Source organism: Propithecus coquereli, unplaced genomic scaffold (assembly GCF_000956105.1).
Source record: "Propithecus coquereli isolate 6110/MARCELLA unplaced genomic scaffold, Pcoq_1.0 Scaffold83, whole genome shotgun sequence".
NCBI classification, from domain to species: Eukaryota; Metazoa; Chordata; class Mammalia; order Primates; family Indriidae; genus Propithecus; species Propithecus coquereli.
Genome location: NW_012154507.1, coordinates 2,831,634 through 2,859,581, shown reverse-complemented (window position 1 = coordinate 2,859,581; position 27,948 = coordinate 2,831,634). Strand labels below are relative to the sequence as shown.

The 27,948-nt window shown below is 42.6% G+C and overlaps 2 protein-coding genes across 2 annotated transcripts in view; one reads left to right on the top strand and one right to left on the bottom strand.

Annotated features, from left to right (window-relative positions):
* Nucleotides 1–5,101, top strand: part of FBXO34 (F-box protein 34) — a 74,308-nt gene extending 69,207 nt beyond the window's left edge. The window contains exon 2 of the mRNA XM_012663806.1: nt 1,897–5,101. Coding sequence (XP_012519260.1) covers nt 1,907–4,042 — 2,136 coding nt within the window. The 5' untranslated portion in view covers nt 1,897–1,906 and the 3' untranslated portion in view covers nt 4,043–5,101. The remainder of the gene's footprint in view (nt 1–1,896) is intronic.
* A 5,998-nt stretch (nt 5,102–11,099) lies between these two features.
* Nucleotides 11,100–27,948, bottom strand: part of ATG14 (autophagy related 14) — a 32,591-nt gene continuing 15,742 nt past the window's right edge. The window contains exons 4-10 of the mRNA XM_012663840.1: nt 26,172–26,211; nt 24,953–25,223; nt 21,263–21,492; nt 19,707–19,824; nt 18,305–18,395; nt 18,141–18,226; nt 11,100–11,501 (exon numbers count right to left, since the gene is read on the bottom strand). Of these exons, the coding sequence (XP_012519294.1) occupies nt 11,195–11,501; nt 18,141–18,226; nt 18,305–18,395; nt 19,707–19,824; nt 21,263–21,492; nt 24,953–25,223; nt 26,172–26,211 (1,143 nt within the window). The 3' untranslated portion in view covers nt 11,100–11,194. The remainder of the gene's footprint in view (nt 11,502–18,140; nt 18,227–18,304; nt 18,396–19,706; nt 19,825–21,262; nt 21,493–24,952; nt 25,224–26,171; nt 26,212–27,948) is intronic.

Below are 27,948 nucleotides of genomic sequence, written 5' to 3'. Positions count from 1 at the left end.
GGAAAAAAAAAAAAAAAAGATTTTTGCAGTTTCTCTGAGTCTGACCAGCACCTTCCCACTTTCTGCCTCGGGGCTTTCAAACCCTGCAAGGGAAGGGGAGAGAGAAACCCCAGGCAGCCTTCCATCAGTGGGGGATTCATGTTCTACTTCCTTCAAGGGTCCCATGGAATTGCCCCCATTTTCCAGAAGTGACTTTGATCATGTGTCCTTACTGGGCTTTTCCCCTTCCCTGTGGCACCCTTCCTTCCCTCACTTGTATTCCGGGCTCATCTCCTGTTTAATCTTGATAAAACCTGTATACAAGTAATGTGTCAATTGAGCTCACTTTACAGTTTAAATGCAAATAAAAGCCTTCCCTGATTACACGAGTTTTTTCTTAATGTCCCTGTCTATCAATAATAGCACCTAAAATAATGCGTGGGGGAGGAAGTTGAAGAGAACATACTGTGCAGTGCAAAACAGCACATATATTGCTAAAGTTTAAAATAAATTTATGCATACTCTGTAATGAGATCATTATGTGAGAATTTATTTTTCTTGACCTCCATTTCTTACATTTCATTTAGGAGAGGGGTGGAAGGGTTATGAAAACCCAGAAGATAGTTGGCACAGAGAGACAGCACTAGATGTGCCTCTTTTATTCATTTATATGTTATCTTGTTCTTGAGGAATTCTGGGTGGCTCTTTCTATAAGACTAGATTATAGAATATAATGATAGAAAGCTATTAAGAATGCTACAGTGCAGAAAGGGGGGAGCTTTGTACAGATGGTTAGGATATAAATTGCCAAAGATCAGAAAGATCCTGATAAGATACATTTCAAGGGTATCATTTAAAAGACAACTTGTGTGCCTAAAATGTGAGATTTCCTTTTACCTGGCTAGAAGGTACACATATTTCTTCTTTTAGCTGAGATTGGACTCTAGGAATTAATAGTTGAAGTGAAAAGTAAACTTGTTCCAGATGATCACTTGCATTCTTGATGATTAAAATCGACATCTGAGCAGTTCCCACGGAGGCTTCTATATTGTGGGCACTCAGTAAAGATTGTGGAGCAAATGAGAGGGAATATGCTGAGTTGCCTAAGATACGTCTGAGACTGCTGTCCTGGTGAACGAGAGTGGGTGAAACTGAACAGGCTTAGACCAGTAGATGCTGTTGCCTCATTCCCCCCAACCTGTGACTGCAGCTCTTTATTTTGGTCTGTAGATTTATTTTGTGGGAGATCAGACATCCCTGGAAAACACTCTTTCTTCAGTCCAGGATTTTGTGTGCAGCACCAGCAGTGTGCTATTTTATGTAAATTGTATATAGACAATGATTATCTAATGGTAGTCATTGGATTATCTAGTACTTCGACCTCTCAGTTAACATTTCAGCTCACACCCAGAGGAAGTGGCTTGCTCAAGGTGAAATGATATGGCAGGGACTAGAACACAGGTCTCTGTTATATAATAATCTTTTTGTCTTATTTCTGAAATGGCTCCCATCTCTACCCCTGGCCAGGGAACAAAACAAGGCACTATTTTTCTGAACTAGTTCTAAGTGGTTTTTAGAATTAGTAAGGATTATAGGTTCGGTATTTGATTTAAGATAGTACCAGGAAATTTGACAGTTAAATGTTTATACAAATAGATGATTTAGATACAAATAGATGATTTAGAAAATCAAGACTAATAGATGGGCAAAGTACATAAGCAAACAAGTGAAAGATTGTAAACATCTTGATATTGAGCAGTATGGGAATAGTTTAGGAAGCAGCACAATGATTTTGATGGGCTTTTTTGCAGCTAATAAAATGCTAGTTGTGATAACCTAGAAAGAAATAAGTGTTAAAAAAAACTTTTCTAAAAACAAAATTGGTTTCCTAATCAAATGTGTATTTCTCTCCTGTAGGGCCTCTGTTATGCACCTAAAGCCATACTGGAAACTCCAGAAGAAAGAGTGCCCTCTGGAAGTCAGCAGGGAAACGCTGAGAACTCCTATGAGCCAGCAAAAGGCTGTAAGTGATGAAAAATGCAGAGCTAGCTACATGAAACCCAGTGTTTTTCCTTCAGTCTCTCTTGGTAAAGCATCATCTCAAAAGCCTTTTGGGATCCTTTCTCCAAATGTTCTGTGCAGTATGAGTGGGAAGAGTCCTGCAGAGAACAGCTTGAATGTTAAAACCAAAAAGAATGCACCATCTGCAACAATCCACCAGGGCGAAGAAGAAGGACCACTTGATATCTGGGCTGTTGTGAAACCTGGAAATACCAAGGAGAAAATTGCATTCTTTGCAGCCCACCAGTGTACCAATAGGATAGGATCTATGAAAATAAAAAGCTCCTGGGATATTGATGGGAGAGTTACTAAAAGAAGGAAAAAATCAGGGGATCTTAAAAAAGCCAAGATACAGTTAGAAAGGATGAGAGACGTCAACAGCAGGTGCTACCAACCCGAGCCTTTTGCGTGTGGCATCGAGCACTGTTCTGTGCATTATGTGAGTGACAGTGGGGATGGAGTCTATGCTGGGAGGCCTCTGTCGGTTATACAGATGGTTGCCTTCCTTGAGCAAAGAGCTAGTGCTCTACTAGCTAGTTGTGCGAAAAACGTCACAAACTCATCTGCTGTTGTGAGGTTTTCTGGCCAATCCAGAGGAGTGCCCCCAGCCTCTGAGCACTTCTCTGCCCCAGGAGCGTGTGAAGAACCCATAGAAAGAGGAAATCCTGAAGGTGGTGAAGCACAGGGCGAACCAGTCCGTGTCCTCGACATGGTAGCCAGGCTGGAGTCTGAGTGCCTGAAGCAGCAGAGCCAGCGTGAGCCTGGGAGCCTCTCGAGGAATAACAGCTTCCGTCGAAATGTGGGCAGGGTGTTGCTTGCAAAGAGCACTCAGGCTGATGAAGGCAAAACAAAAAAAGGCGCCGTGGAGGCACCTGATGCTCAGGTGAATCCTGCTGGGTCTGTATCTGTAGCCTGTGTCCCCTCAAAAACTGACGATTCTCCTAAAGGGGACAAGGCCTGGGATGATGCTTCTCAGGGCTGTCTCTCATTGCCATCAGGTGTGAATTTCCACATGGACGATGCAGAATTAGAGCCAGGTCCACAAACTGCCATGAAAAATAGCAACAGGTATGATGTGGAAATGACAGATGAACTTGTTAGGTTACCTTTTTCTTCTCACGCCTGTCCCCAAGCCACTGAATTGCCCACAGATGCTGTTGATGGTATGAGTAGAGAGCTTGTGCCACTTACAAGCCACACTCCTGATCAGAGAAGAAAAGTATCTTTGTGCATTAGTATCACTGTGTCCAAGGTGGAGAAAGACCAGCCTTCTAGTTTAAACTCCTGTGAAGACCCACTTCCAGGGATGTTGTTTTTTTTGCCTCCTGGTCAGCACCCATCAGACTGTTCCCAGCTGAACGAAAGCACAACAAAAGAGTCCTCAGAGCCGAGCCGGCGTGATGCTGCTGCTGAGGGTGACAGCGCATCTGGGGAGAAAAGTGGTTCCGCTGAGCCATTTGTAGCACCAACTACTTCTGTGCAAAGTACATTACCGGCACTTGAGGCATCCAGTTGGAAGAAGCAGGTGTCTCATGATTTTCTGGAGACCAGGTTTAAAATCCAGCAGCTTTTGGAGCCTCAGCAGTACATGGTTTTTCTGCCCCACCACATTATGGTAAAAATCTTCAGGTTACTTCCCACTAAGAGTTTAGTGGCTCTTAAATGTACCTGCTGCTATTTCAAGTTTATTATTGAATACTACAATATCAGGCCAGCAGATTCTCGCTGGGTTCGAGATCCACGCTATAGAGAGGATCCTTGCAAGCAGTGCAAGAAAAAGTATGTGAAAGGGGATGTGTCCCTGTGCCGGTGGCACCCCAAGCCCTACTGCCAAGCGTTGCCGTATGGGCCAGGGTACTGGATGTGCTGCCATCGGTCTCAGAAAGGCTTCCCCGGCTGTCAGCTGGGGCTTCACGACAATCACTGGGTTCCTGCCTTCCACAGCTTTAATCGGGCAATCCATAAGAAAGCGAAAGGGACTGAAACTGAGGAGGAATACTAAAGTCCATGTGAGAGCCAACAAAAGGACCCATTTTTAAAGCCACAAAACACCATTCAAGTGAGTGTTGCCTCGAGAGTTATCACTCTAGGAGAATCTGTACTTCATCAGGACGGCCACTGCTCAGGCATTTTTAAAACTCTTAATTTACGAGCTGTACAGGAAAATTGGTCTCAGTGTTTTTATGCTGGCATCTCGCATTGGATCCGGGGTAGTATCCCACAGTTTGATTCACTTGGCTGTTTTCCTAAATCAAATCCATCCTCAAAGGATGAAGACTTGCTGCCATCAAGAACGTTCAGAAGAGTTCACTGCAGACTCTGCAGGCAGTCCTCAGAAAGAGATTCTAGAAATGTTTTGAGCACTGGCACCATATTTGAAGTGAATAGTATCCTATGAAAAGAATAGCAGGACTCTCGGATGAAAGGTATTTCTTAAAAAGGAAAAGTCAGGCACCTTACCTTAGACCTTGTATGCTCGATCCTGTGAGACTGATGTTTGTGGTTGGAGATGGATTTCATGCCCTGTGGTGTTTACAGTGTATATAATGGTTGTGTTTTCATAGGGCTATGAAAGTGCACATTAACCCCGAACGCCTTTACCTTTAAGTGAGTGCTTTGGCCCCTCTGTAAATAACGTGATTAAAATCCAGTTGTATATAATGGACAGCTGGCTGAACAACATAATCACCACAATGCAGCTAGGATAGTGTTGCGGCTATAATTGAGTGTTTTTTGATTGTCTAGCCTCAAATTTGTATATCCTGTATAAAATATAAATGTTTCCTAAATAAACTATGAATGTTTCCTGTATAATATATGAATGTTTCTGAGAAGAAACTCTAAATAGTTAAAAGGCTAACCTGTTCAAAGGATACCAAATAATGGTCTAACTGGACAACCTGAAAATTAGCATAGAGAACAATCTTTTGTTATATTTCTGTGATCCATCAAGATTGAGAGAATATTATATAGTCAGATTATAACATTCTTGTCTATTTTATCCTTTCTGTCTGGTTAAATTTTTTTTTAAAACTTCAATAAAAACACGCATCTTAAATGAGACCTGAGTTTTACAAAGACTTTTTCCTCCTTTTGTGATATAGTATTGAAAAAGGTTCTTGTGAATTGAGTCATAAGCGTTAAAAAAATTTTTTTGAATTGTTGGAGTGGAGGAGATGTTTTCTGCCACAGAAAAGAGACCATCTTAACATTGTAAGTTAAAGTTTTTGCAACTCCTCAACACTTACTTTGAGTTGTCTGCCCAGCACCCCCAATTTTCCTGTTTGGTGTGAGGTGTTGTTATCTAGGATATTTTACAACTTGTCTGGGTATAATCAATCCTTTAGAAGTCATTAAAGATATCTATTCAGGCCTGTGGTCATGTAATGCTTGGTGGGTAGGCTGGAAGGTTTGGGGCCACAGAAAGCTACTGTGGGTGGAGGACCTAAAAACTAGGTTGGCTTGAAATCGAGTACTCACCAGAAACCCTGCGATCAGCGTAAGCTCCAGGCTTGTGGAGAACAGATGGTAAATGTTCTAGTGGGCGGTGGGTGCGATGCTAGGCTGGAGCCTGCAGGCGCATCGGATTTGTCCGTGACAGGACCAAGAGGAGGCCGAGAATAGCTTGCTTTTCTTTCAAGAGTGGTTTTCCTCGTGACTCGCCCCAGCTGAGGCTTGTTGGAAAATGGTTATGGTTTTAAATCCTGGAGTCCCTTGGGCTGAAGTTTCCCGAGCTTGTTTTATTACCCTTTGATTTGTTCTAAACTGGCAAGCTCAGTAGTGCCTTCCTAATAGGTCTGTTGTGATTCATAATTTAGGATTAAAGGAGATAATGCACATAAAGGACTTTGAATACAGCTTGGTGTGTAAAAAGTGCCCAATGTTAGCTATCATTGTTATTAGCTGTGGTTCTACGTTTGCCCAGCATGGACACAGGTAAACAACTCTTGTTGGTTGGTTTTCACGAGTCAGCCATTCCTGACCTGGTTTTCATGTGGGACACAAAGCTGTGACTGTGTGGGGGTTAAAGTGACCAAGAGCAGAGAGCACAGCAAGAATGCCCCAGCCTCACTTGGCATGCAGTGCTTAGGCCCTCAGAAATCACTGGCAACCTGTTTTGAACTATGCAGCAGGACCTGGTTCCCAGTGCCATCTGCACGAGTGACAGAGGATTTTAGCAGGTGGCTTCAGAGGGCACCCCCTCCCTGGTTTTCACTTCCAGGCAAGTGTAGCTTTCCCTTAGGAGGAAGACACTGTGCTTCGGGGCCCCCTAGTGCCAAGCGGGTGAAAGCAGCCCCGTTGTTGATTTCCTGCAACAGTGCGGCATTCCCTGCCCCCTGCACTGCTGTGGGGTCACAGACTTAAAGGAGTGAGTTGGAAGTGAAAAAAGGGCCAAATTAAGATTAAAATTTGCTTTTTTAGGCTCTGTCAAAATGACTCTGGGTTAAAACGGCCATGCTCTGAAAGGACCATTCAAAATTTGCCACAGACCCTGCCTAAGCACACTGATGGCTCCGTGCCTTGGTAGCACCTCCTTTGGAAACCCACTGTGTTCCCGTTCACCTTTTCTGGCTGGGTGCCTCTCAGCACCTGTGCCATCTGCCACCACACATCCCTCTTACCTGTCACCGTACCGCTGACCCTCGGCACCTGTGAGTTCTGGGTCCGACCAACCGTGGATTGAGAATACTTGGGAAAAACTGCATCTGTGTACAGACTTTTCTTATTATTTCCTAAACAATACAGTATAATCACATGGCATTTACATTGCCTTGAGTATTACAGGTAATCTGGAGATGATTTAAATAATACAGAGGATGTGTATAGGTTGTATGCAAATACACCATTTTTTATCAGGTGATACAAAACGGACATCTGTGAATTTTAGTATTCTAGGGAGGCCCTGGAAGCCATTTGCCATGGATACCAAGGGACAACAGTATATGGAGCTCTCTTGTCCACTGCACTGTGGACTCAGAGGGCATCTTGTGCCACCACCCTCAGTACTTCACACATGGTACATGATCCATAAGATGTCTGCATTCCTCCCTAGTGACCATCTTTTTGTGAGGGGTTCTGGCAGGTTTTGACTGTTCTGGGCCATACTGTACTTTTCTATCTAGTATGAGAAACCTGAAGCACGGACAAAAGGGGTCTTGGAGGATCTTTTCCCCTGGCCCCGTGGGAGCATTCTTGGCTAGGGAAGCTCGTGCATTTGGTATAATCTAGGCTCTGCTGTTACCAGTAGCTCCCCTGGCAGCAGGCTGCAGGTTACAGCATGGACCTACGGGTTCCTTTCCGGGGCTTTGTCCAGTCACCCCGTCATGGACTTGTCAGTGCTTCTCTGCCAATGTTTTTGGACCAGCCTTGGACACTTTTTATATGAGTATTCCCAGATGTTTTCCACAGTTTTGACAGCCATCATTCATTCCTTCTTCACTCAGACTGGCTATTCACCCTCCTTTATCCACTGCTTGCTTCAAAAACATGAAGCCAGTCTGCACCAAACCCTTCTTTCTGCACACCGCTGATGGCACCAATAATAAGGGCTGATGGTATCTAGCTGCATGTCATGTTTGAATGCATTCTCTACCGTGTAGCATCTGGCACTTGGGGAATCTAATCGTTTCAATCCCTGTTTTTCGTTTGAGTTCAAATAAGCTAGTGTTGCAATCTTTGTGATTTGGTGAAAGTACCTGTGTGGGAAACATGCTGTCCCCTCAACTGACATGCACGCCATTCCAAAGTTTGTGGCCACAGCTAATGTTTGCACAACCTCATGGGAAGACCAAACATTGTGGTTATGCACCCTTGGGTAACATCCAGTGTATTCAAAGGCTGGCCTACTCCAGCGAAAGGGGCAGGGCGGCCGTGGCAGTAGCTCCTCGGCATTTCTCCTGGCTGGCCTGGCTCTTCCACAGCGGCCACTCTTGGTACCCCCTCCGCCTACAGGTGGCCCCTCTCTACAATCATCTAACCTGAAAGGTACAGACTACCCACTGGGACACTGGGGGAGATTAGTTATGTGGGTGGAGGGGGGAAGGTGTGTAGGGGGAAGAGATTTTCCAAATCTACTCTTCCTCTGAGCTTGAAAGGTCCCCTCTAACATTACCCTTTCTCTCTTGTCCCAAAGTCGAAGCAATTTCCATAGGGGCATCTCAGAGGCCCACTCCTTTCCCAAGGAACCAAGTTACTGTAGGTCACATGCCTCATATGATGGGTACCAAAGAAAAATACAGCCTTAGAAAAAGTAAGTGACCAGTTTCCCAGCTTACCAAAGAAAGACCACTGTTATTAATACCACCATGATCTATAATTTTAAAAAACCTATTAACAGGCATTTTTTTCTTAGAAAATTTCTTAAAAATTATGACTTGTATAAAATACCTCAGGATTAGATCTCATTCTTGCTACTCTCAATGTAGCAATAGAAGTGAATAGTCAGAATTTGAAAAAGACATATATATTAGCAAAGTACTGTTAAAAGATTTATTGCAGTAATACAATAAAAGTTTAGAAAACATTTGTATGACTCAAACTGGTTTAGAAGTTGCAGAGCAAAGGGAAATTCCTGCAATGTGACACTGCGAGGAGATTCTCAGACACTGTAGTTCTTTGAACAGCATGCCGCTGAACGCTCTTTCCCAAATGATACTCGAGTCCTTAAAGGAATCCGTTCACTGCACCCAATATAGTGACATACTGTTCCCCTCCGCCAACTTACAGATGTGCAAAACTTAGTTATAGTCCATTACAAAAAAAATGTCTTGAACAGACCATCTTAAGCAGCCTATTTGGTGCCTGTGGGTTTTTATTAGTATTACATTTTTTTCAATAAATCATTTTAAAATGGAAAACATGACCAAGTTCTATGGCTTTTTGTTTAAAAAAAATACCAGCTTCAATTTTTTAAAAAGCTGTTTACATATGGTTCTGGCACCTACATGAAAGATTTTAATGAGCAGCAAAAAGAGTAGAAAAAACAGTGGTTGAAATGTATATTTAGGAATATTTACAGGGTGGATCCAGTGCAAAATTAATGAAACCCGAAATACTTCAGCAGTGTAAGCCAGTATGTTGATGTTCAAAACCACACAAGGGTTTGATCACTTAACCCTACGTAAAGTGCCTCTAGTTGATATTAACAACAAATATATCCTATCAATCCCTAAATTTCCCACATCCTTGTAAGTTTTGTTGAATTACTCTATATATGAGTTTGTGATCTCTGGATTCTATACTTAAGCTTCATCTAACGTTCAGGGTTTTATAAGATGCTTACTTGAGAAAGCCATGACTACTGTGTATCTCTCGGCCGAAGCCACCGTCTACTTAACTCCCAAGCTTCCAACTCTTTGAGACTAAGCTCTTCCTTCTGAGGGTCCGAAGTACCTAGACAACTCTTATATCTCATAAGATTAAGTTTATCTGGTATTTGTTCAAGTCTACCATATTCACTCTGTGGGAGCTCCAGAACTGGATGGTAAAATGCAAGCCCAGCAATCATGAAGCTGAGCATTTGAAAGAGATACCAGCTGCGTAAGAACCCACAAGGAGAAAAGCCTGTTTCCTCCTTAAGCAGAAAATTTATACAGCCAGGGAACTTGGACTCCTGGATAGGAATAAACTCCCCTCTTGTGCAGCTCTACCTGCAACTATACCAAACACCAAATAATACCCATAGCAAAAGCTATATAGCACCTCGGACTTGGGAGGCAAATATCAACTATAATAATGACGTGAGAAAAGCAGCTGGGGCATGGCAAACCTCTGAATGATTTATCTGAGGCGCTATCATGCTAATCACACCAAGAGGATAGGGGAATAATGCCTGTTAGGAATTTCTCATAGGACTTCTTTTTGTAGTTTTTATATAAGATTTTTTGCAGTTATTAAAAATAAAACTACTTACATATTTGTACATAATGCCCCTCTCGTTATAGTTTTCTTGTAAGATTGTCACTAAGAATGACAAGACACATTAGCTGAAAGTGATCTCTTGGTGAGGGAAAATTCTTTACATCTGAGCTTTCCCCAGGACAGAGAAGAGTAGTGTCAGCTCTAAGGAGCAGCTCTGCATCTCTGAGCAAGGGTCGTGTCCTCGGAGCAACGACGTCCTCTAGGAAACAAGCGGGATGGTGGTTTCCCCTGTAAACACCTGCCACCTACTAAATCCCTTAGAAAGAAATTGGACACTGCAAGAATGACTAGAGGCCACTTAAGTGGCTTGTCACCTGTGCCCAGGCAGGCATTTTGCTTACATAGGGAATGACCTTAATGACTTACTTTCACTCAGAGAAAATAAATTCAATTTCAAAATGCACATAGTGTGGATGGTAGGAATTCGATAACTTAGGTAAGAATGAGCAATTAATTCCCCTCAGAATACAAAAAAATAGTTAGAAAATCTCTAGGACATTATTGCAGCTAGGATTTCTTCCATTTATGGATGTGGGTCCTAAAGAAAAAAAGACCTTAGTTTTCTTTGGTGTGTGGGGAGGAAAGGAAAACAGGAATGTCTGACGAACTACGACAGAGCAGCACAAATGAAATACGTTTTGAACTACCCCCTCCCCCAGAAAAGGCCACCCCTCCCAAACAAAACCAAAATTCTTGCCCTAAAAACCAAAGATGACCAAAGTGTAAAGAAATAAAGTATTTCAAATTGCCTGCTGGTTCTCTGTACAAAAAACAATGGCAGAAAAACAAACTCATGTTATAGAGTTTTTAATCTTTTAAGTCCTAATCATCAAGAATCACTTCTTATGATTCAATCAACCTCTAAAACTTCAAGTGTCAGGAATAGTCTCAGCAAGACAAGGACCAACACACTGACCCGTGTATGGGGGGCCCTGTGGCCTGGGACCAGAAGGAACCTCAACACAACTGGCCACATGCACAGGTCCTTCTGCCAACACCGGTCTGGGTAGAAGGACCTTTGACCCCTCTGTTCTATTAATTATCATAAGCATGTTGAACACTATCACAGGCCACTTGACAAATAGAAATGTTTATCTCCCTGCTTAAAAAAAACCCAAAACAACAGTTTAACCTTTTTGTTCCAGGCACTATCTTAACTAAACAGATATGGTTTACTAGAATGTAGTGAGAGAACTTTCTCGATGCAAACCTGGCATGATTTGGTCCATGCTTGTTAACGGTGTCCAGTGTAGGCTTTAAACCAGGAGGTCACCGAGGCTGCTGCGGAGGAAATCATCCCTCCTGCACTGCTGCTCGCAATGGGTGGAGAGGCCTGGCTGCTCTGGCTCTGGGAGACTTCCACGGGCTGGGAAGGGATGTCACAGAATCGGGGGCTTGGCAGGTTCTCCCAGTCCGTGCCCAGGTCAGTTTCCTCATCACTTATGTGCTCGTCTCCACTCTCATCTGATTCTCCAGCAACTCCGGGATCCACAAACTCCATGGACTCCTCAAGGTCTGCTCGCACTTCAAAGGGTCCCGACCTGTGTGCAGACAGTAGGAGACCTCTTTAGGACAAGCACCGTTCTCACAACCCGGGATAACATGCCTGTGCTGTCTTCCCCAGGCCCCTCTACCTGATGGGACAGAGGGACACCTACGCACACACCATTTCCTACGTCTGTACGGCACTCACTTTTGATCTACAACTGAGACCTTCTTTACCCAAATAAAAACCTCCATCCAAGTAATGAATAAAATCCTGATACCACGCTTTTCCTCAATTCACTCACTTTGTGAAGACCCGGGATGGGGGGTGGGGGGGAAGAAACCTCATCCACTGAGATGGTCCAAGGTGGTCCAATGTATGATTTCCCGGTATAGAAAAAAAAAAAACTATACAGATGTTCCCTGTGCCTCATGGAAGCCCCAAATTATTAAACTCTTAAGATTCAAAGAAGATAAATGATATGGTTACATGCATGTAAGCAAAGCATCCTTAGATTGTTGTCAACAGGAGGCTCCTGCATACACATTTTAAAATATCATCACATAATTTTCTAAGGACACAGTTATTGCATAGGATGAGAAAACTGTTTAGAATATACTCATCTGCCACAGTATGTATTTCTGCACTGTGTTTCAGGAGAAAGCTATTTTTATTTCCCAGAAGTCCCTAATGACACTCTCACTGCCAAGTCCAGTAATCCTTCCTGAGGCCTCATCCTCTGTGCGGCTCCTCACACCACTCTGGGGACTGTGTCAGATGAAAGCTCACAGAGGCCTTTCTGCTGCTCCTCCCGTCCCCCTTTCAGATGCTCCCGGCTCTGCCTCGGGCCCAGTGCCCTGCAGCCCACTGCAGGGTGGGGCCGCAGCACCCCCATCCCTGCTGCTGCCCCAAGATAAGCACATGAGGCCTCCGTTCATGAAAGGGTTTTGCTGATAAATACTCTGGGTTAAACAGCAGAGGTCAACAAAAATAGACAGAAATGAGAAATACCCTAGAATCGTACAGCCTGCCATTTTAGTCTATAGTCCAACATCCTTTGCAGCCTTCGGAGTGATAAAAGGCCAGTGCCGGGCCTCCAAGGCACCTCACCAGATCCGCACCATCTGACTCATTTTTTCCAGGGGCAAGTAGCCCTTACTCTTCTCAGCTGGAATAAAGCAATCATAGCTAACATTTACATTCCAGGCACAGTTTTTAGGGCTTTACGAGTATTAATTAAATTGGAAGATGTGCTACAGGGTGTTCCCCTTGGTCTCCAGTGAACGACTTACATTTTCAAACAGGCCCTCAGACCAGAGGCTCCCAAGTTTACGAGGCCCCCGCCCTGCCTACAAGTCTTTATTTTGTGAGGGGTAAAAGCAGAATTGGGGGTTTCTCCTCCACAATCTTCCTATCTCATCTTGGAACCTTCTCTGCCAGACAAGCTAACGACCACTGCAGCCAGCACCCTGGCGCCGAGTATCCCTTTTCTGTCTCAAGGTTCTCCTTACACTTCATTTCTTTTCTCCCTTCCCTTTTTCTTTCCCTTAGCAAACAGTTCTACTCTAAAGCCATTTTTTCAAATACCTCTCCCTCCCAGCTCCACTCCTAAATACGCTCTGGCTTGCCAAGCCCTAACCCCTCATACCCATCTCAGATTATCTGGGGCTGTCAACTGGGCTCAAAGCATAAGCCAGCTGGGACTGCTGCCCTCTTCCCTCCACGTCTGGGGTCACCAGGCTACCTGGTATCACCAAGTAAGTCCCCCTTCCATTCTCAACGTGTCGCCCTAGCCCAGGCCCTGGCCCTCGCTAGATCGCCATACCCTCCCACCTGCCCATCTGGCTGGAGGGCTTCCTCTTCCTCCCATGGCATTTGTCTACTAAAAATGGCCATAAACAACTAAAATACCTTAGCTCCCTGCTTTACTACACATGGGGCTGATTCTGTTCTGTTCAGCGGTGTGGTCCAAGGGCCTCAGCACTTACTGCAGGTTAAGTGTCTGTCTCCCCCAAGCTGCCTCTCTGGCCCCAGTCAGCTTTCTACCATAGCTATTTCCTTCCTTCCTCCCAGCTCTGGGGGCTCGGCCTGTTTTGCCGTCCTCTTTGATGCTGCTTTATCTACCCTTGGGGTCCTTCCAGATCCCCTCTTTAAGGGTTTTCCCAAGAGACTGGCAGGAGTGACACAGGGAGGAATGACACTTTCTCCAGGCAGAGCGTTCCCCACTGGAAGCTGCGCTGGACTCCAGTTCTCTACTTAGAATCCCAGGGGTCAGAGTGCACTTGGCACAGAGCAGGTGTGCAAATGAGTATTACAATGAAAGGTGAACAAATGGATGATGCCTAGAGTGGCCAGTTTGGAGCAATTTGGTCCCAATGAGCAACCTACATTTCTAAGAAGCTCCAAGAGCAGGAGGAGAGCCCGTGCAGAGGCCCCGGGATGTTTCGCCACTTGATACCTCCCTCCCACCACTTCTAGGTTAGAGAGCTACCACCTACCTGGCTTACCCACCTGAGCCAGAGGCACAGCCCTCACAACTAACCGGTGAAAGAACTAATTCTTTTTCATTTAATGTCTTCAGGGAACAATGATTATAGAATCATTTTTCTAATTTTTACTTTAGCTGAATAATTAATATCTTTACTCAAAACCTGAAGCCAGAATACTCATTTTCTCATGATGCTGCAGGGAGTTATTCTATCAATTAAGGCAACACAATGATCTTTCTGGCTTCATAAAAGTCTCTTCACAATACATCTTATTTCAAAATACTACCTGAGAGAATGTATTAACACCAAGAGCGAACTCTTAATGTAAACTATGGACTTTGGGTGATATGATGTGTTGTTAATGCAGGCACTGTCATGGTAGAAACTGGATCAGATAAGAATCATCAATAAATACTAAATCCAGGGGGAAATTCTGATAAGAAGGTATCTGCATGGTGTGAAAGTGTCTCCCTCACAGACTGTTTACTAGTTGCAAGGAAGGAAAAATACAGGAACTATACAGTGGGGAAACTGGACAGCACCTTGACTGGGTGATCGAGGTAACATCCCCAATATGGGACAGATGGACACCGTGTGCCTCCAGATGAAACGTCCAGGAGACACTCTCACTCAGGCCCTATTCCAGCCTAGAATGCACAGCCCGAATCTGATTGTGAAGCAGCATCACAGAAACCCCACATCAAAGTTCTATTAAAAGGAGAGGAGGGGCCTATGCTTTAAATAGAAAAAAAAAAATGTTAACATTGTAAAAGACAAAGTAGGCTGTGAAAGTGTTCCAGATTTAAAGAGGGTTAAAGAAACACAGCAACTAAATGCAATACCTGACTCTAGATGAGATCCTGTACCGGAGGGAAAATGCTCTCAAGCTCAGTGTCAGGTCCACCGACAAAACGCGAATATGGGCAGTAGGTTAAAGCATGGTATCATTGTTCAATTAGCTGACGTTGTAATTGTACTCTAGTTAAGGAAATATTTTTAGGAAATACACACCAAAGTATTTAGGGGTCAAGAGCCACAGTGTGTGCAACTTACCCTCACAGGGTTCAGGGTAAAAATGTTTGTGCGTTTGTGTGTGTATAATTATGGACACACACACACACACACACACACAGACTGCACAAAATGATAAGCAAATGGGGTAAAATATTAATGACAGGTGAATCTGGGTAAAGGGTATATGGATCTTTGTGTTATTTTTATTTTTTGCAATTTTTCTGTAAGTCTGAATTTATTTCAAATAAAAAGTTTATGTTGGTTTCAGGATGGGATCCTCAGTTCTGCTAGTCTGAATGGAAACAGAAAGTCCCACCCAGGTTCCATTCATGATCTTCTCTAAGCTTTGATTCTGGTAGAGGCAGGTGTGACAAAGGGACTTTTGAAGCTCTGGCCATAAACTTGGATGTGACCGATGGCCTAACTGTGTGTGTATTTCTGTAGGGCAGGGCTCTATAAATGGAAGGACCTGACTCGAGAACAAGCCCATGGAAAACCTCAGACCCTCCAGAGAAATTCACCTCCAGTATGAGAGTGCCCTTTCTCCTCAGCCACCACCAACACTGGACATCATTAATCCCTTCCATTTTTGTCAAACTCACGGCTGAAAATGGAAACCTGTTTTGAACTGCATTTCTTTATTCTTACATTTTGTTTATTCTATTTATTTTTTTTAGAGATGGGTTTCGCTCTGTTGCCCAGGCTGTAGTGCAGTGGCTATTCACAGGCATGATCATAGCTCACTGTAGCCTCGAACTCCTGGCCTCAAGTGACCCTTCTGTTTCAGCCTCCAGAGTAGCTGGGACTAAAGGCTTTCACCATGCCCAGCTGCGTTTCTTTATTTGTGAATGAGGCTGAAGAAGTTTTCATTTTAATACTACTTTCGTCTCTTGTACCAACTGCCTGTTTGAATTCTTTGTCTATTTTTCTACATGGTTGTTGGTCTTTCCTTTATTGACTTGAAAAATTTTGTTAAATAGTCTAGATTTTAACCTGTTGGCTGTTATAGAAGCTGTAAATCCCATCTATTCCTTGTCTTTTAACTTTGTTTATGGTATCTTTTTCCAGAGACATTTAGGGTTTCAAAATACGTAACTACTTTTTCTTTATGGTTTTTGGCTTTTGGGGCTTGCTTGGGAATTTCCTTCCCACCCTATGATTATAAAACATTATCCTTTCTCTAGGTTATTTTATAGTTTTTTTTTAAATAAGGTCTTTTATATCATCTGGAATTAATTTTTATATATGGAATATGGTATGAATCCAACTTTTTCCCCACATGAATACCTAACTGGCCCAACACTACTGAGCTATTATCTGATTCAAAATGCCACCTCTGTCCTGTTACATTCCCACACAGACACAAGTCTGCTTTAGGACTATTCTCTTCCTCTAATCGCTCCACCTATTTGCACGCTGACAGCACCTGTCTTAATTACCTTTATACTGTGTTTTGAAAGGGACCAATCCCATCCCTCATTATTCTTTTTTAAAATTTCCTTACAGATTATGCTTCTAGCTGAACTTTAGAATCAGCCTGTCAAGGCTCCGTGAAATAGGATCAGTTTTTCTTCTGGGAGAAGTGGCATTTTTTGCAGTACGGAGCCTTCCCGTCCTATAAAATCGTAAGAGTCTTCACTGCCTGGGGCCTTCTTTCATTCAGTCCCACTCCTCATACAGTGCATTCAAGAAGTTTCATAATTTTCTTTATATAGGTTTTATATATATATTATTAGGATTATTGCTATATATTTATAGTTTTTGTTGCTGTAATAAGATTTTCTCCATTACATTTTCTAACTGGTTGGTGTTGGCATATGAGAGAAAGCAGCTGCTTTTTGTATGTTCATCTTGTATCTAGTCACCAGACAGAACTATCATTTTTTTCATGTTTGCACTTATACGTGATGAACTATCATTTCTAATAAATTGCTTAGTTCTCTTGGATATCCAGTCCAATATTATATCATCTACAATAATGTCAACTTTGTTTCTTTGTTCTCAACATAAATATACCTTATTTCTTTTAAAAAATCCTTTCCTTGGCAAGGCCTCCATAGCAATGTTAATATAGCTCCACTACTTTTATTGGCATGTCACCATGGCATGAGTTACTTGACCACACTAAGCTTCAGTTTCTCCTCTCTGTAAAGTAGGAAGGACATAATTCAAATCATGTAAAGTGGTTGGCCCAGTGTCAATAAATATTGGCTCGATAAATATTAGCTCTTATTATTAAGGACAAATTTCCTAATGTTAAGCCATTTACAGATAAGACACAGAGAAGATGGTGAATAAACTCACAGAAATCAACCACTAAAGCTGGGATGGATTTCTAACATTCAGGTTTCCCGTCGCTCATGAACCAATGAATGGGATTAGGGTTTCAGTGTCAAAGCAAATGGATGATGGGGAAGAGAATCCCAAAAGAACTTCCCCACCACTTATCTTTCTTTGAGTTCTCTTTCAAAAGTGTATATACATTACCCATGTTGTATCTCTGCAGAAATGTATGGGCAGATTGCCAAGAGCAAGGAAAAAAGGGTAAGCACTCAGAGCAGGGAGGCCTGGATGGTACCAAAGCTGAGTCTCATATATTTCATGCTTTTATGGGGCTAAGAGAATAAAAAGATCCCACAGACCAGTCCTGGTTGGTGTTTTTTTGTTCCTGACTTGTTTTTAAGCCAATGAGTTTAAACCCATTTCATCTCATAAACCTCTAATATTCTCTATCTCTGACAAATGGTGACCAGATTGACTCAGTGATGAAAAGAAAATCGTGAAGAACTGTTACGAGGGGCAAGGAATGAGTGGGAACAAAAGAAAATGCAAAGAACAAGGCACACACTAGGCAGGGCTAAAGAAAAAACAGATGTAGGTTCAAAGAAATGGCCTTTGGCCTTCAGGGAGACCACAAGAAGGCCCTATTCCAGTCACATTTGGGGTCTCCTATTGCATTTTTGGTGTTAAAAATGTTTGATATTTTCTCTGAGAAATGATTACAACAAGGACCATAAAATTTCAGGTATGATTAGCCATTGTTTCCTTCTGTATGGGACTGTATTATTTTTGTCCTTTGTGAGTTTGGGATTAGGGAACAGGCCCCTGGTACTCTGCCAACATGTACAACTCTACTTAAAAGTAGTCATAGAAACAACACTTTAGAGAAAAGCAACAAATACCCTTCTTACCTGCCTAGGTGTTCGGAATTCGGACTGACCAGGTACATTAGATTCCTGAGGGTGTGCAGTGGTTGTAACTGATCTAAATTTACATGCTAGAAAAAGCAAAGAATTGATTAATACTTCTGACTGTGTTACAGATTAAAAATCAGTTCACAATACATTTTCCATACCTGGGAAAAACAAAGGTAAAGAATATTTGCATTCAATTTCTTCACTGCTCGAGTAAATTTCTGCTTGCTGAGGTTTTCCCCACAAAATTCACTGTAAAACAAACATAATTTATAAAGTGGGTTTTTTCTGGCAGGAATTCTATGTTAAAATGTCCATTTACACTACATTTAGGTATAAAACATACACTGTGTCCTTTGCCTCCTTAGTAAATTGCATTTATCGGAGACTTTCTAAGAACAAACTACTGCCCTCATGGAGTACAATTTCACTGCATCTATACAAATTACAAATGCATATGCCCTTTGACCAAGCGATTCCACTTCAGGAAATTAATTCTACACACTAATGAAATGGTGAATGTACAAGATTATTCTCTGAATTATCAGACTGGTAAGATCTTGGTACATTTATAGATAGGAAAACTCTGTAACTGTCCACTTTAGGCAGAATGACAGCTGAAGGATACAACGGCCCAATGAGGCCCCACAAGATTTGCACCCCTACCTTCCTCTCTGCCCTCATTACTCTATCCAGGGCTTTGCACTTGCCATTCTCTTTGCCTGCAGCCTCTTTCCTTAGGGGTCCACACAGCTTGCCCCTGCCTCCCTCAGGTTCCCCACATGACCACACACCCACCCACTCTAACACAGCAAGCCCCTACATGCCTCCATGATTCCTTCCTCTCACCCTGTTTTAATGTTGCTCACAGCACTTATCACACCATCTGACATACTGTGGATTTACTACTTGTGCCTTCCGTTAAAATGTAAGCTCAAAGAGGGTTTATGTTTTTGGCATCAGTATAGCCCCCAGTGCCTGGAATTGTGTCTAGCACACAGAAAGCACCCCGTAAATATCTGTTAGATAAATAAGAACTTAAAAGGAAAGTGTAAAACACTGTTGTATAGCATGCTACCATTTGTGATTAAATGGGGGTTGGGGGTAGAGATAACATGCTTATATTTGCTTGAAATGCAAGAATAACTAGAGGGTGGTAGGAAGGTCTTGTCTTAGCAGGAACTGGGTAGACTGTGTATCTTTACTTTTTTTTTCCCCCCAGTTTTAAACCACATTAGGCTTTTATTTTAAAAACCAAAAAAACAAATAAAAAATTCAACTGTTACAATTTACCCAGTTCTTACACATGCGGGACAGCATTATATGCCCTGAATATCTTGGTTTTTCCTTTTATATTCTCTGTGGTATTCTCAGAGACTTCATCCATAATTGTAAGATGAATTTGCACATAAGGCTTTTGAAATTAACCTCAATATTCCAGTTAGATCTTCTCTGTCTTGGTAATACTTAAATTTTTGGTTTTGGTTTAATCAGAATAAATAAGAACACAATAGAATTGAGAGATCCATGATAAAGATGGTATCACCACGTTCAATTACTTGCCTGTTGCATAGCTTTTTGGGAAGATTCACATCAAGTATATGAGACAAAATGTTGACCAGTTGAGTTGCGTAGCACAATGCAGCACTGATCGTGTACGCGGGGTTATTACGCTCCATGTCTGAAGTAAAACAACAATCACACACAAAGCAACTTTAATTTCAACAAAAATACCAATGAACCAAGATTTTGTTGTTTACAATTTTATCATTATTGACAGTTAAAAGTTTTATTCCTTACTTAATAGAAGCTCCCTGGCCACCAGACTTTATAAATGGTTCGTTTATGTTTTTTTGCTGAGTAGAACATAACATAAGCAAAGGGGCCTAAACGGGCCCAGCATAAATGAAATGAAAGTCTGATCACTAGGACTTTATAATGTGGTTTCAGAACAATGAATGCCCAACTCAAATGTCACCTCCTCAGAGAGGCCTTTCCTGACTACCTATGGAGGAGTCATCCCTTCCTCTGTCCCCCACCTGCCCGAGGATGCTGCTGGCTCCTTCCAGAGAACCCCACTCCCCCATGTAAGGTGGCTTCCATCATTTACTCATTTCCTGCCCTTCTCGGGCTACAGCTGTCTTGGTCACCTTTGTATCACCAGTGCCCAGCAATGTTCAAGAGACAAAGCATGTGCTCACTAAATATTTGCTGAATGACTAAAAGAACAATTATTCTCCAAGGAGGAACTGCAGAGTATTTCAATGTCCATTTAGGACTGCTAAAACAAATACATTACAAAGGTATAAAAACGGGACTCGACTGGCTAAATGTACTTCTTTAAGTAGTGTCTTTTTTTTTTTTGAGACAGTCTCACTTTGTTGCCTGTGCTAGAGTGAATGCCATGGCATCAGCCTCAGCCTAGCTCACAGCAACCTCAAACTCCTGACCTCAAGTAATCCTCCCACCTCGGCCTCCCAAAATGCTAGGATTATAGGCATCAGCCACCACACCTGGCCAGTAGTGTCTTTTTATATAAACAAAGCAATATCAACCCCCAAAAGGTGAAACATCTAGAAAATATATTGCTTCCATAGGTAACTGGAGAAAACAAAATGGAAAAAAACAAAAAAACAGTAAAATAAAAAACATTTTCAGTCTACCAAGTGATGAGATAAATATAAAAAATGTGGTATATCTGTACAATTGAATATTATTCAGCCATAAAAGGGATGAGATATTGATATATGCTATAATGTGGATAATCTTGAAAACAGCATGCTGAAGTGAAAGAAGCCAGACACATGTTCTATTATTCCTTTCACATAAGTTGTCCAGAACAAGCAAATCTATGGAGACGGAGGGCAGATTAGGGGTTACCAGAAGCTGGGGGGGAGGGGAGAATGGGGAATATGATACTTCCATGCCAGGGGGTTTCTGTTTGGGATGATGAAAATGTTTTGGAACTACAGAGATGATAGTTGTACAATGCTGTGAATGTATTAAATGCCACTGAATTGTTCATTTTAAAATTGTTAATTCTGTTATGTAAATTTTATCTCATGTAAACATATACATATGTATGTATGTACGTTTTCAAAGAATATTTTGCTTCTCACCAGGCCCCGGCGTCGTTTTCTTCTCTTCCACCCAATTGTAGTAGGCAGAGTAGTCGCCGTTGTTGGGGAGGCTAATCCAAGGCCCTGTAATGCTGATGCTGGTGTCTCCGTTGTGATCATCACAGACCCATCGTCCTGAGAGGTATGTCGTCCTCCGCGCTTCGGCAAGCTTGCTCACGGTGCTGGAGGTCATGGCATTGTCGCTCTCTGAAGACACATCTGCAGGATCTCTAAAGGTCAGAAGACATACATGGATTTCAAGAGCCCAGGCTTCTAGGGACATGCAGTATACTTGCCAGATGTGCCAGATCATCCAAGTTGCACAGAGCAGAGGAATTTAATTGGAATCTATATGGGCAAGAGACTGCTATCAGAGATGAAGATCAAACCAGCTGTGAGACAGAAGCTCCGCGTATATGAGGAAGACCGCATCATGAGTGAGGGCGAGGTTCTCAAACTATGTGGCCTTAACACCCCTTTAAATACTCAAAACATTTTGAGCATCCCAAAGAACTTTTGTTTGTATGGGCTAGATTACCGATATTTATTGTGTTAGAAATTAAAACTCAGAAAAATTTCAATTAGTGTCCAACAAAATAGCAGCTAGCTTAGCCCGAAACTCAATCGCTCCAGAGCTTTTCCTTGAGCCAACACCATGGTACTTCAGTATGCAGCAAAAGTGCTTTATGTACGCTTCCCATTGCATCACACGGTGCAGTCAGCCCTCCGCATCCACAGGTTCCACATCTGTGGATCCAACCATCTGAGGATTTGAAAACATTCGGGGGAAAAAACAAAAACCGTATGACAAAAAAAACCCAAACCAATTAAAAATATAGCTATTTACATAGCATTTACATTGTATCAGGTATTATAAATAATCTAGAGATGATTCAAAGCAGTGGTCCCCAACCTTTTTGGCACCAGGGACCGGTTTGATGGAAGACAATTTTTCCACAGACAAGGGCGGGGTGGGAGGGGGTTGCTCCGTCAGTGATGCCGGTCAGTGATGAGGAGCAGCTGTACATACAGGTGAAGCTTTGCTTGCCCCTGCTCACCTCCTGCTGTGCAGGCCCACCCCACCTCCTCCCCTTCCTAAGTTTCATGGAAGACAATTTTTCCATGGGGGGTGGAGCTCTGCAGCCCAGTCCCTAACGTGGTGGACTGGTACTGGTCCACGGCCCAGGGGGTGGCGACTGCAGATTAAAAGTAGATGGGAGGATGTACGTAGGTTATATGGCAAATACTACCCCCATTTTATATAAAGGACTTGAGCATCCTTGAATTTTGGTGTCTGCAGGGGTCTTGGGACAACTATATATTAAAAAGATGTATACTCAGGGTCGAGATTTAATAAAATAATTTTTACTGCTTCATCAAGGATATTCCTAAGTCAAATTACCTTTTTTCCTTTTCTTAACTGCAATTGCATAGTGGAATATAATGACTAACTACAGTCTGGCATTACTGACTTGAAACATGTCAAGGCACCAGAGGTCCCACCATGGCTTTTGAGCCACCAGTACAAATGTCAATGCAGTGAAAAAGGGAAATGTGTTAGTGTTATTATAAAAGGGCCTTCTGTGGGGCACCAAGTTTAGATTCTGTTTTCTTGGCTGGTGGGCCTCAATCTTTTTTCTTCTGCCACAACATACGTGCGACATAGCTTCTCCTGGCTGTCACAGTGAAGGCTGGGGTACTGTGCTCAGTTCTAAGCTGCACTTCTACCTCTTCCTTCTCCCACCCAAGGGAGTTTAGAGAAATGCAAACGGACAAGAAATCTCAGTATAGAGATTACTTCAAAACCACCAGCTTCTTTTTAAAAAATAAAAAAGTAGTGGTATATAATAATATACACTAAGTAAAAGATTACAATAGCACAGGCATAGGAGAAAATTTTTCTCCATGTTCTCTCTTATAGTATACATATGTTTTCTTTTTGAAAAAAATTCAGCCTCACAGAAAAGTTGCAAGAATTTTAAAGTTTTCCTGTATATACTTCACATAACTTCCCCAAATTATCAATTCAGGAAAATACAATGATCAAAACCAGGTAATTAACATTGCTAAATACTATTAACTAATTTACAGACTTTATCCAACTATTTCCAATTGTCCTGCTAATAGCCTTTTTGAGGTTTAAGATCCAATCCTAGGCTGGGCGCGGTGGCTCACGCCTGTAATCCTAGCACTCTGGGAGGCCGAGGCGGGTGGATTGCTTGAGCTCAGGAGTTCGAGACCAGCCTGAACACGAGTGAGACCCTGTCTCTACTAAAAATAGAAAGAAATTAGCTGGACAATTAAAATATATATATAGAAAAAAATTAGCTGGGCATGGTGGTGCGTGCCTGTAGTCCCAGCTACTCTGGAGGCTGAGGCAGTAGGATCACTTGAGCCCAGGAGTTTGAGGTTGCTGTGAGCTAGGCTGACGCCATGGCACTCACTCTAGCCAGGGCAACAGAGTGAGACTCTGTCTCAAAAAAAAAAAAAAAAAAAAAGATCCAATTCTAGACCACACATTGCATTCAGCTGTCAGTCTCCTAAAATCTAGAACAGCGCCTTGGTCTTTATCTACTGTGATGCGTTTTAACACTGCTATCTTTGACCCATCAGAATTTAATTTGGCATAGTGTATTTGTTCTGCCAGCTTTCCCCGCCCTCCTCCTCCTCCAAGGCCTGGCCAGCTGTCTTTACACCAATTTTTGGATAATCCAACTTTTCTCCACAGATCCAAAATGCCACCTTGACGTCTCTTTCTACACTTTATAGTCTGCTCTGTTTTGAATCTGCCTCTTTATATTTCTTTTTGCCAACTCTTACTAATGACAAATTACTTAAGAGTCAGAGAGTAAGTTTTCAAGCTGGAAGCAACAATCAGACTTCTAGGCTTTTAGGAAGTCAACTCTGGCAACAAACTAAAAGACAGACTGAAGTACAGGCAGGAAAGAAGAGTTATAAAACTAGCATGAGGCCAGTACTGTCAGATTCCAGGGAAAGGTGCCGGAGAGTGAGAGCAGCCAGAGAGACAGGGAAGCCCTCGACTAGAATAGCCTGGTGGTTAGTGAGAGAGTAAATGAAAGTCTTTGATGGTAGTTTCCAAATCTGCTGATTAGCAGCAGCATCGGGGAAGTTTAAAAATACCCAGGGTATCCATGCACCAGTGCCAACGTCTAAAACCACAGTATTCGGTGCTTGACAGCAGCTGACACAACAAATGACAGTTAGCAGGAAGTCAACACGTAGTGCCCACCATGTGAGAGACCCCAAGCACTAAGTGTTTTCTTACATGTTAGTTCATGATTTCTCTGTGAAGTAGGTATTTTTAAATCCCCACTTAACAAAGAAATAAGACTTCAAGGTCAAGAACATGCCTCTCTCACACAACTAATGAACAGCCGGCTGGGAATGCAACTAACATCACTCCTCATATGGTTCTTAATCAGGAGTGTGAGTCAGGCCCTCACCTGAAGCTCTGTGAGAGTCACAAGCCTGGGCCCCACCCCTCACCCTTGCTACCTCCCCAGCCCCGTGCAGTACATACTGTTTGCTGAAGCACGGAAGAGTTACGTTTCATTACCAGGAAAACCAGTGACCCTGGAATGAGGCCAACTAAGTGGGGTGCTGACATGCTTTAAACATAGTATTTGGAACTTGATCTATTCCTAGAGTCAAAAGACTTGCTTACTGTACCTCACACCAGTCTTTACTTCCTCAATTGGGAAAATGACAGAGGTGAGCTCTAATATATGGGATCGCCGAAGATCTGCCAGACGCTCATAGTGACTTCTTAAGTCAATGGTCTTTTTTTCTACCAGGTCACCAAGTTTGCGATTATGTCTCTGAATCTTCTCCTTTTTCTCCTGGTGCCTTTGTGCTCGACTGTGGAGCTTCTGATTCTTTTCCTTGGTTTTGAGGAGGCCTTCGGAATCTAAAATAAATAAATCACACCCAACAATTATATCTGCAAATATTCCTGTGTACTGAGGAACCCCACCCCACAAGCATAAGGGTTTCCCCTGCAATTTAAACTGAACCTCAACAAAATCAACTAATATTCACTAAATGGAAAATTTGAGAGTTTAGTTCAAGAAGGTATTACACACAAAGCAAAGAGAGGACTGGATCTCTAATGGTAATCATCCATTAGTAAAAGGAGTCACTCAGACTATCAAGTTTAAGTTTGGCACAGGAAGTACCTGACTTTCTTAGAACAAGCACCAAAGAACAGTCATGTTGAGCAGGAAAGATGTCTAATTCAAGTTTGAAAAAATTACTGGTTATCTGATTTTCCTTATCAACCTCTTATGTGTGCCTTGGGTTACAATCAGAGAACCCTGGGATAATCTCCCAGCAGGTGGCCGTCTGGCAAAGGAGGACGGGCAACAGACATAGCCCCAGAGCTCTGAAAAGTCACAGTGCAGTGCCGTGGCAAACGGCAGGGTGGGAACACATATGCGCAGCATTTTAAGCGCTGCCGCAAGGGAAACAAAAGCACGGCTACACAACGAGGAGAGGAGACATACACGCGTCCTGTTGGATTTAGGTCCTTTTTGCTCTGGATCCTAAGGCCTGTTAGGGCTGCTGGGCTGTAGCTAAACTTCACTTGTGTAACAAAAACAAGCTGTAAACTCTCAGATACTTAAAAGGCTTATACTAAAGTTTAAAACCAAGTTTACTATTTTTCCAGGAAAATCTGCTTTTGATACATTTTTGATACATTTTGATACATACTTGCCCTACTTTAAGATTACTTTTGACTTGTCCACGGCCTAATCAATGCCCTGATGGTTGATTCTGTCTGTTGCCCTACAATCTTTCTATCGAGGCCTTTCTTTTCATTCCCACTATCACGATCCTACTTAATGCTCACCAAACCTCAGCCCATCTCCAGCTTGGCTCAACTTCAAGCCCTCTTTCACTTGCTCAATCTTCACAAACTCCAGCCAACGCTCGGCAGTCCTCCACTGCCCATCAAATAGACCAAACTCCTACACGTCCACAGTGCCCTTCTGCACACCCCTCAGTATAGCCGTGCTCAGCTACGACATACTTCAAGTCCGCTCCACAAGATGGAACCACTTAAGTGTATATGTGTGGATGGATGGATGCTGAGCCAGTCATCATTCCCTAAACGCTCAGCCCTGTATGGTTGTTCAAATCAACGTCTCTCTAGGAATGCTCTCTAGCTGCTCCTATTTTCCAAATGTCCAAATTTTACTCATTCAGCAAGGCGTCCCCCTCCATAAATGCTCTGCAGACCTTTTGTTCCTCGGAACTCTATGGTAATGTGTTTGGACTACTCCGATGGCACACAGTTCTCTGTTCCTTATACTAGGTCCCACTGAAGCCTGTCTCCTAACTAGGATATACCAAGCACCTGATGACGTTTTTGGACCCAAACCACCCTCTTTTATTGAGGACCACTGAGCCTAGGCATTTAACTGCAGGCATTACATTTCTTACTGTTTTGTTTCTCCTTAGATGCATCTCTTTGCCACAGCTCAGTGTAAATGTGCAAAACATTCAGTCTCTTGGTTCTATCACATGCTTACTTTCTAGTGAGTTCATTCATTTTCCCGATCTTCACTGAGCTCTTTATGGGTTCTCAAATGAATCCATCTAGCCATGGTCCTGGGTCATACAGTGGTCAGTTTTTGTTTTGTTTTTTTAGGACAGTTTCAAATTTAATATCATGACTCCTCATAGGTCGCAGGAAATCATCACAGTCACCCCATCTGCACCCAGTGCAGACTCAGCACTCGGAGTCATCCTTCTCTCCCTGCCATGTCCCCCAAAACATTTGATGCTATTTCTGTAATCTAAACTTGCTTATCAGGATAAGTAACTTTGCAGCACAGATCAACTCAACCCTGCAATTGCATATTACCTAACTTCCCTATATCTGTATTATACCATATCATGTCTATCTGTATTACGAAACCTTAAATCAATAGAGTCTAGAGAAATAACTCATCAGGTTCTACAATTTATAATTTGTGCCCTTTCCTGAACACATGTGATAATTCAACAATAACACAGGCTATTGGGTAGCAAGCTCTTAATTCATGGGCTTGAGTCCAAGCATAGCTTCTGGAATCAATTAATGCCTTTAAAATGTTTGTAAAATTTTGTGAGCCTGGTCTAGAAAGTGGGAACAAGATTGCATTTACATTCTAAAGAGGAGTAGTTCCCAACCCTGGCAGGTCACCAGCACCACTAGTAGTGCTACTCAAAGTGTGGCCTGTGGATCTGGGCCCATCTGCAAACTGTTACCAGTCATGAAAAGAGTACAGAAATGCAGAGTAAGCTTTTTTTCTTCAATTTGCCATTGCTGTAACATTTAGACCTTAAGTGCAGGGGGAATCCCAGGATATTCTCTCTAGATTTGAAAAGGGTCACCAGGTGACTCTGATGATTTGCTAGGCATGGGAACCACTGTTACAGGGCCCACTGCTTTAGAGCCATGATTTTTATTTTCTGTGGTGGTGGTTTTTGTTTTTGGGGGTTAGGAATGTGTTTTTTAAAAAACTGATCCAGGCCGGGCGTGGTGGCTCACGCCTGTAATCCTAGCACTCTGGGAGGCTGAGGCGGGCGGATTGTTTGAGCTCAGAAGTTCAAGACCAGCCCGAGCAAGAGCAAGACCCTGCCTCTATTAAAAATAGAAATTAATCAGACAACTAAAAATA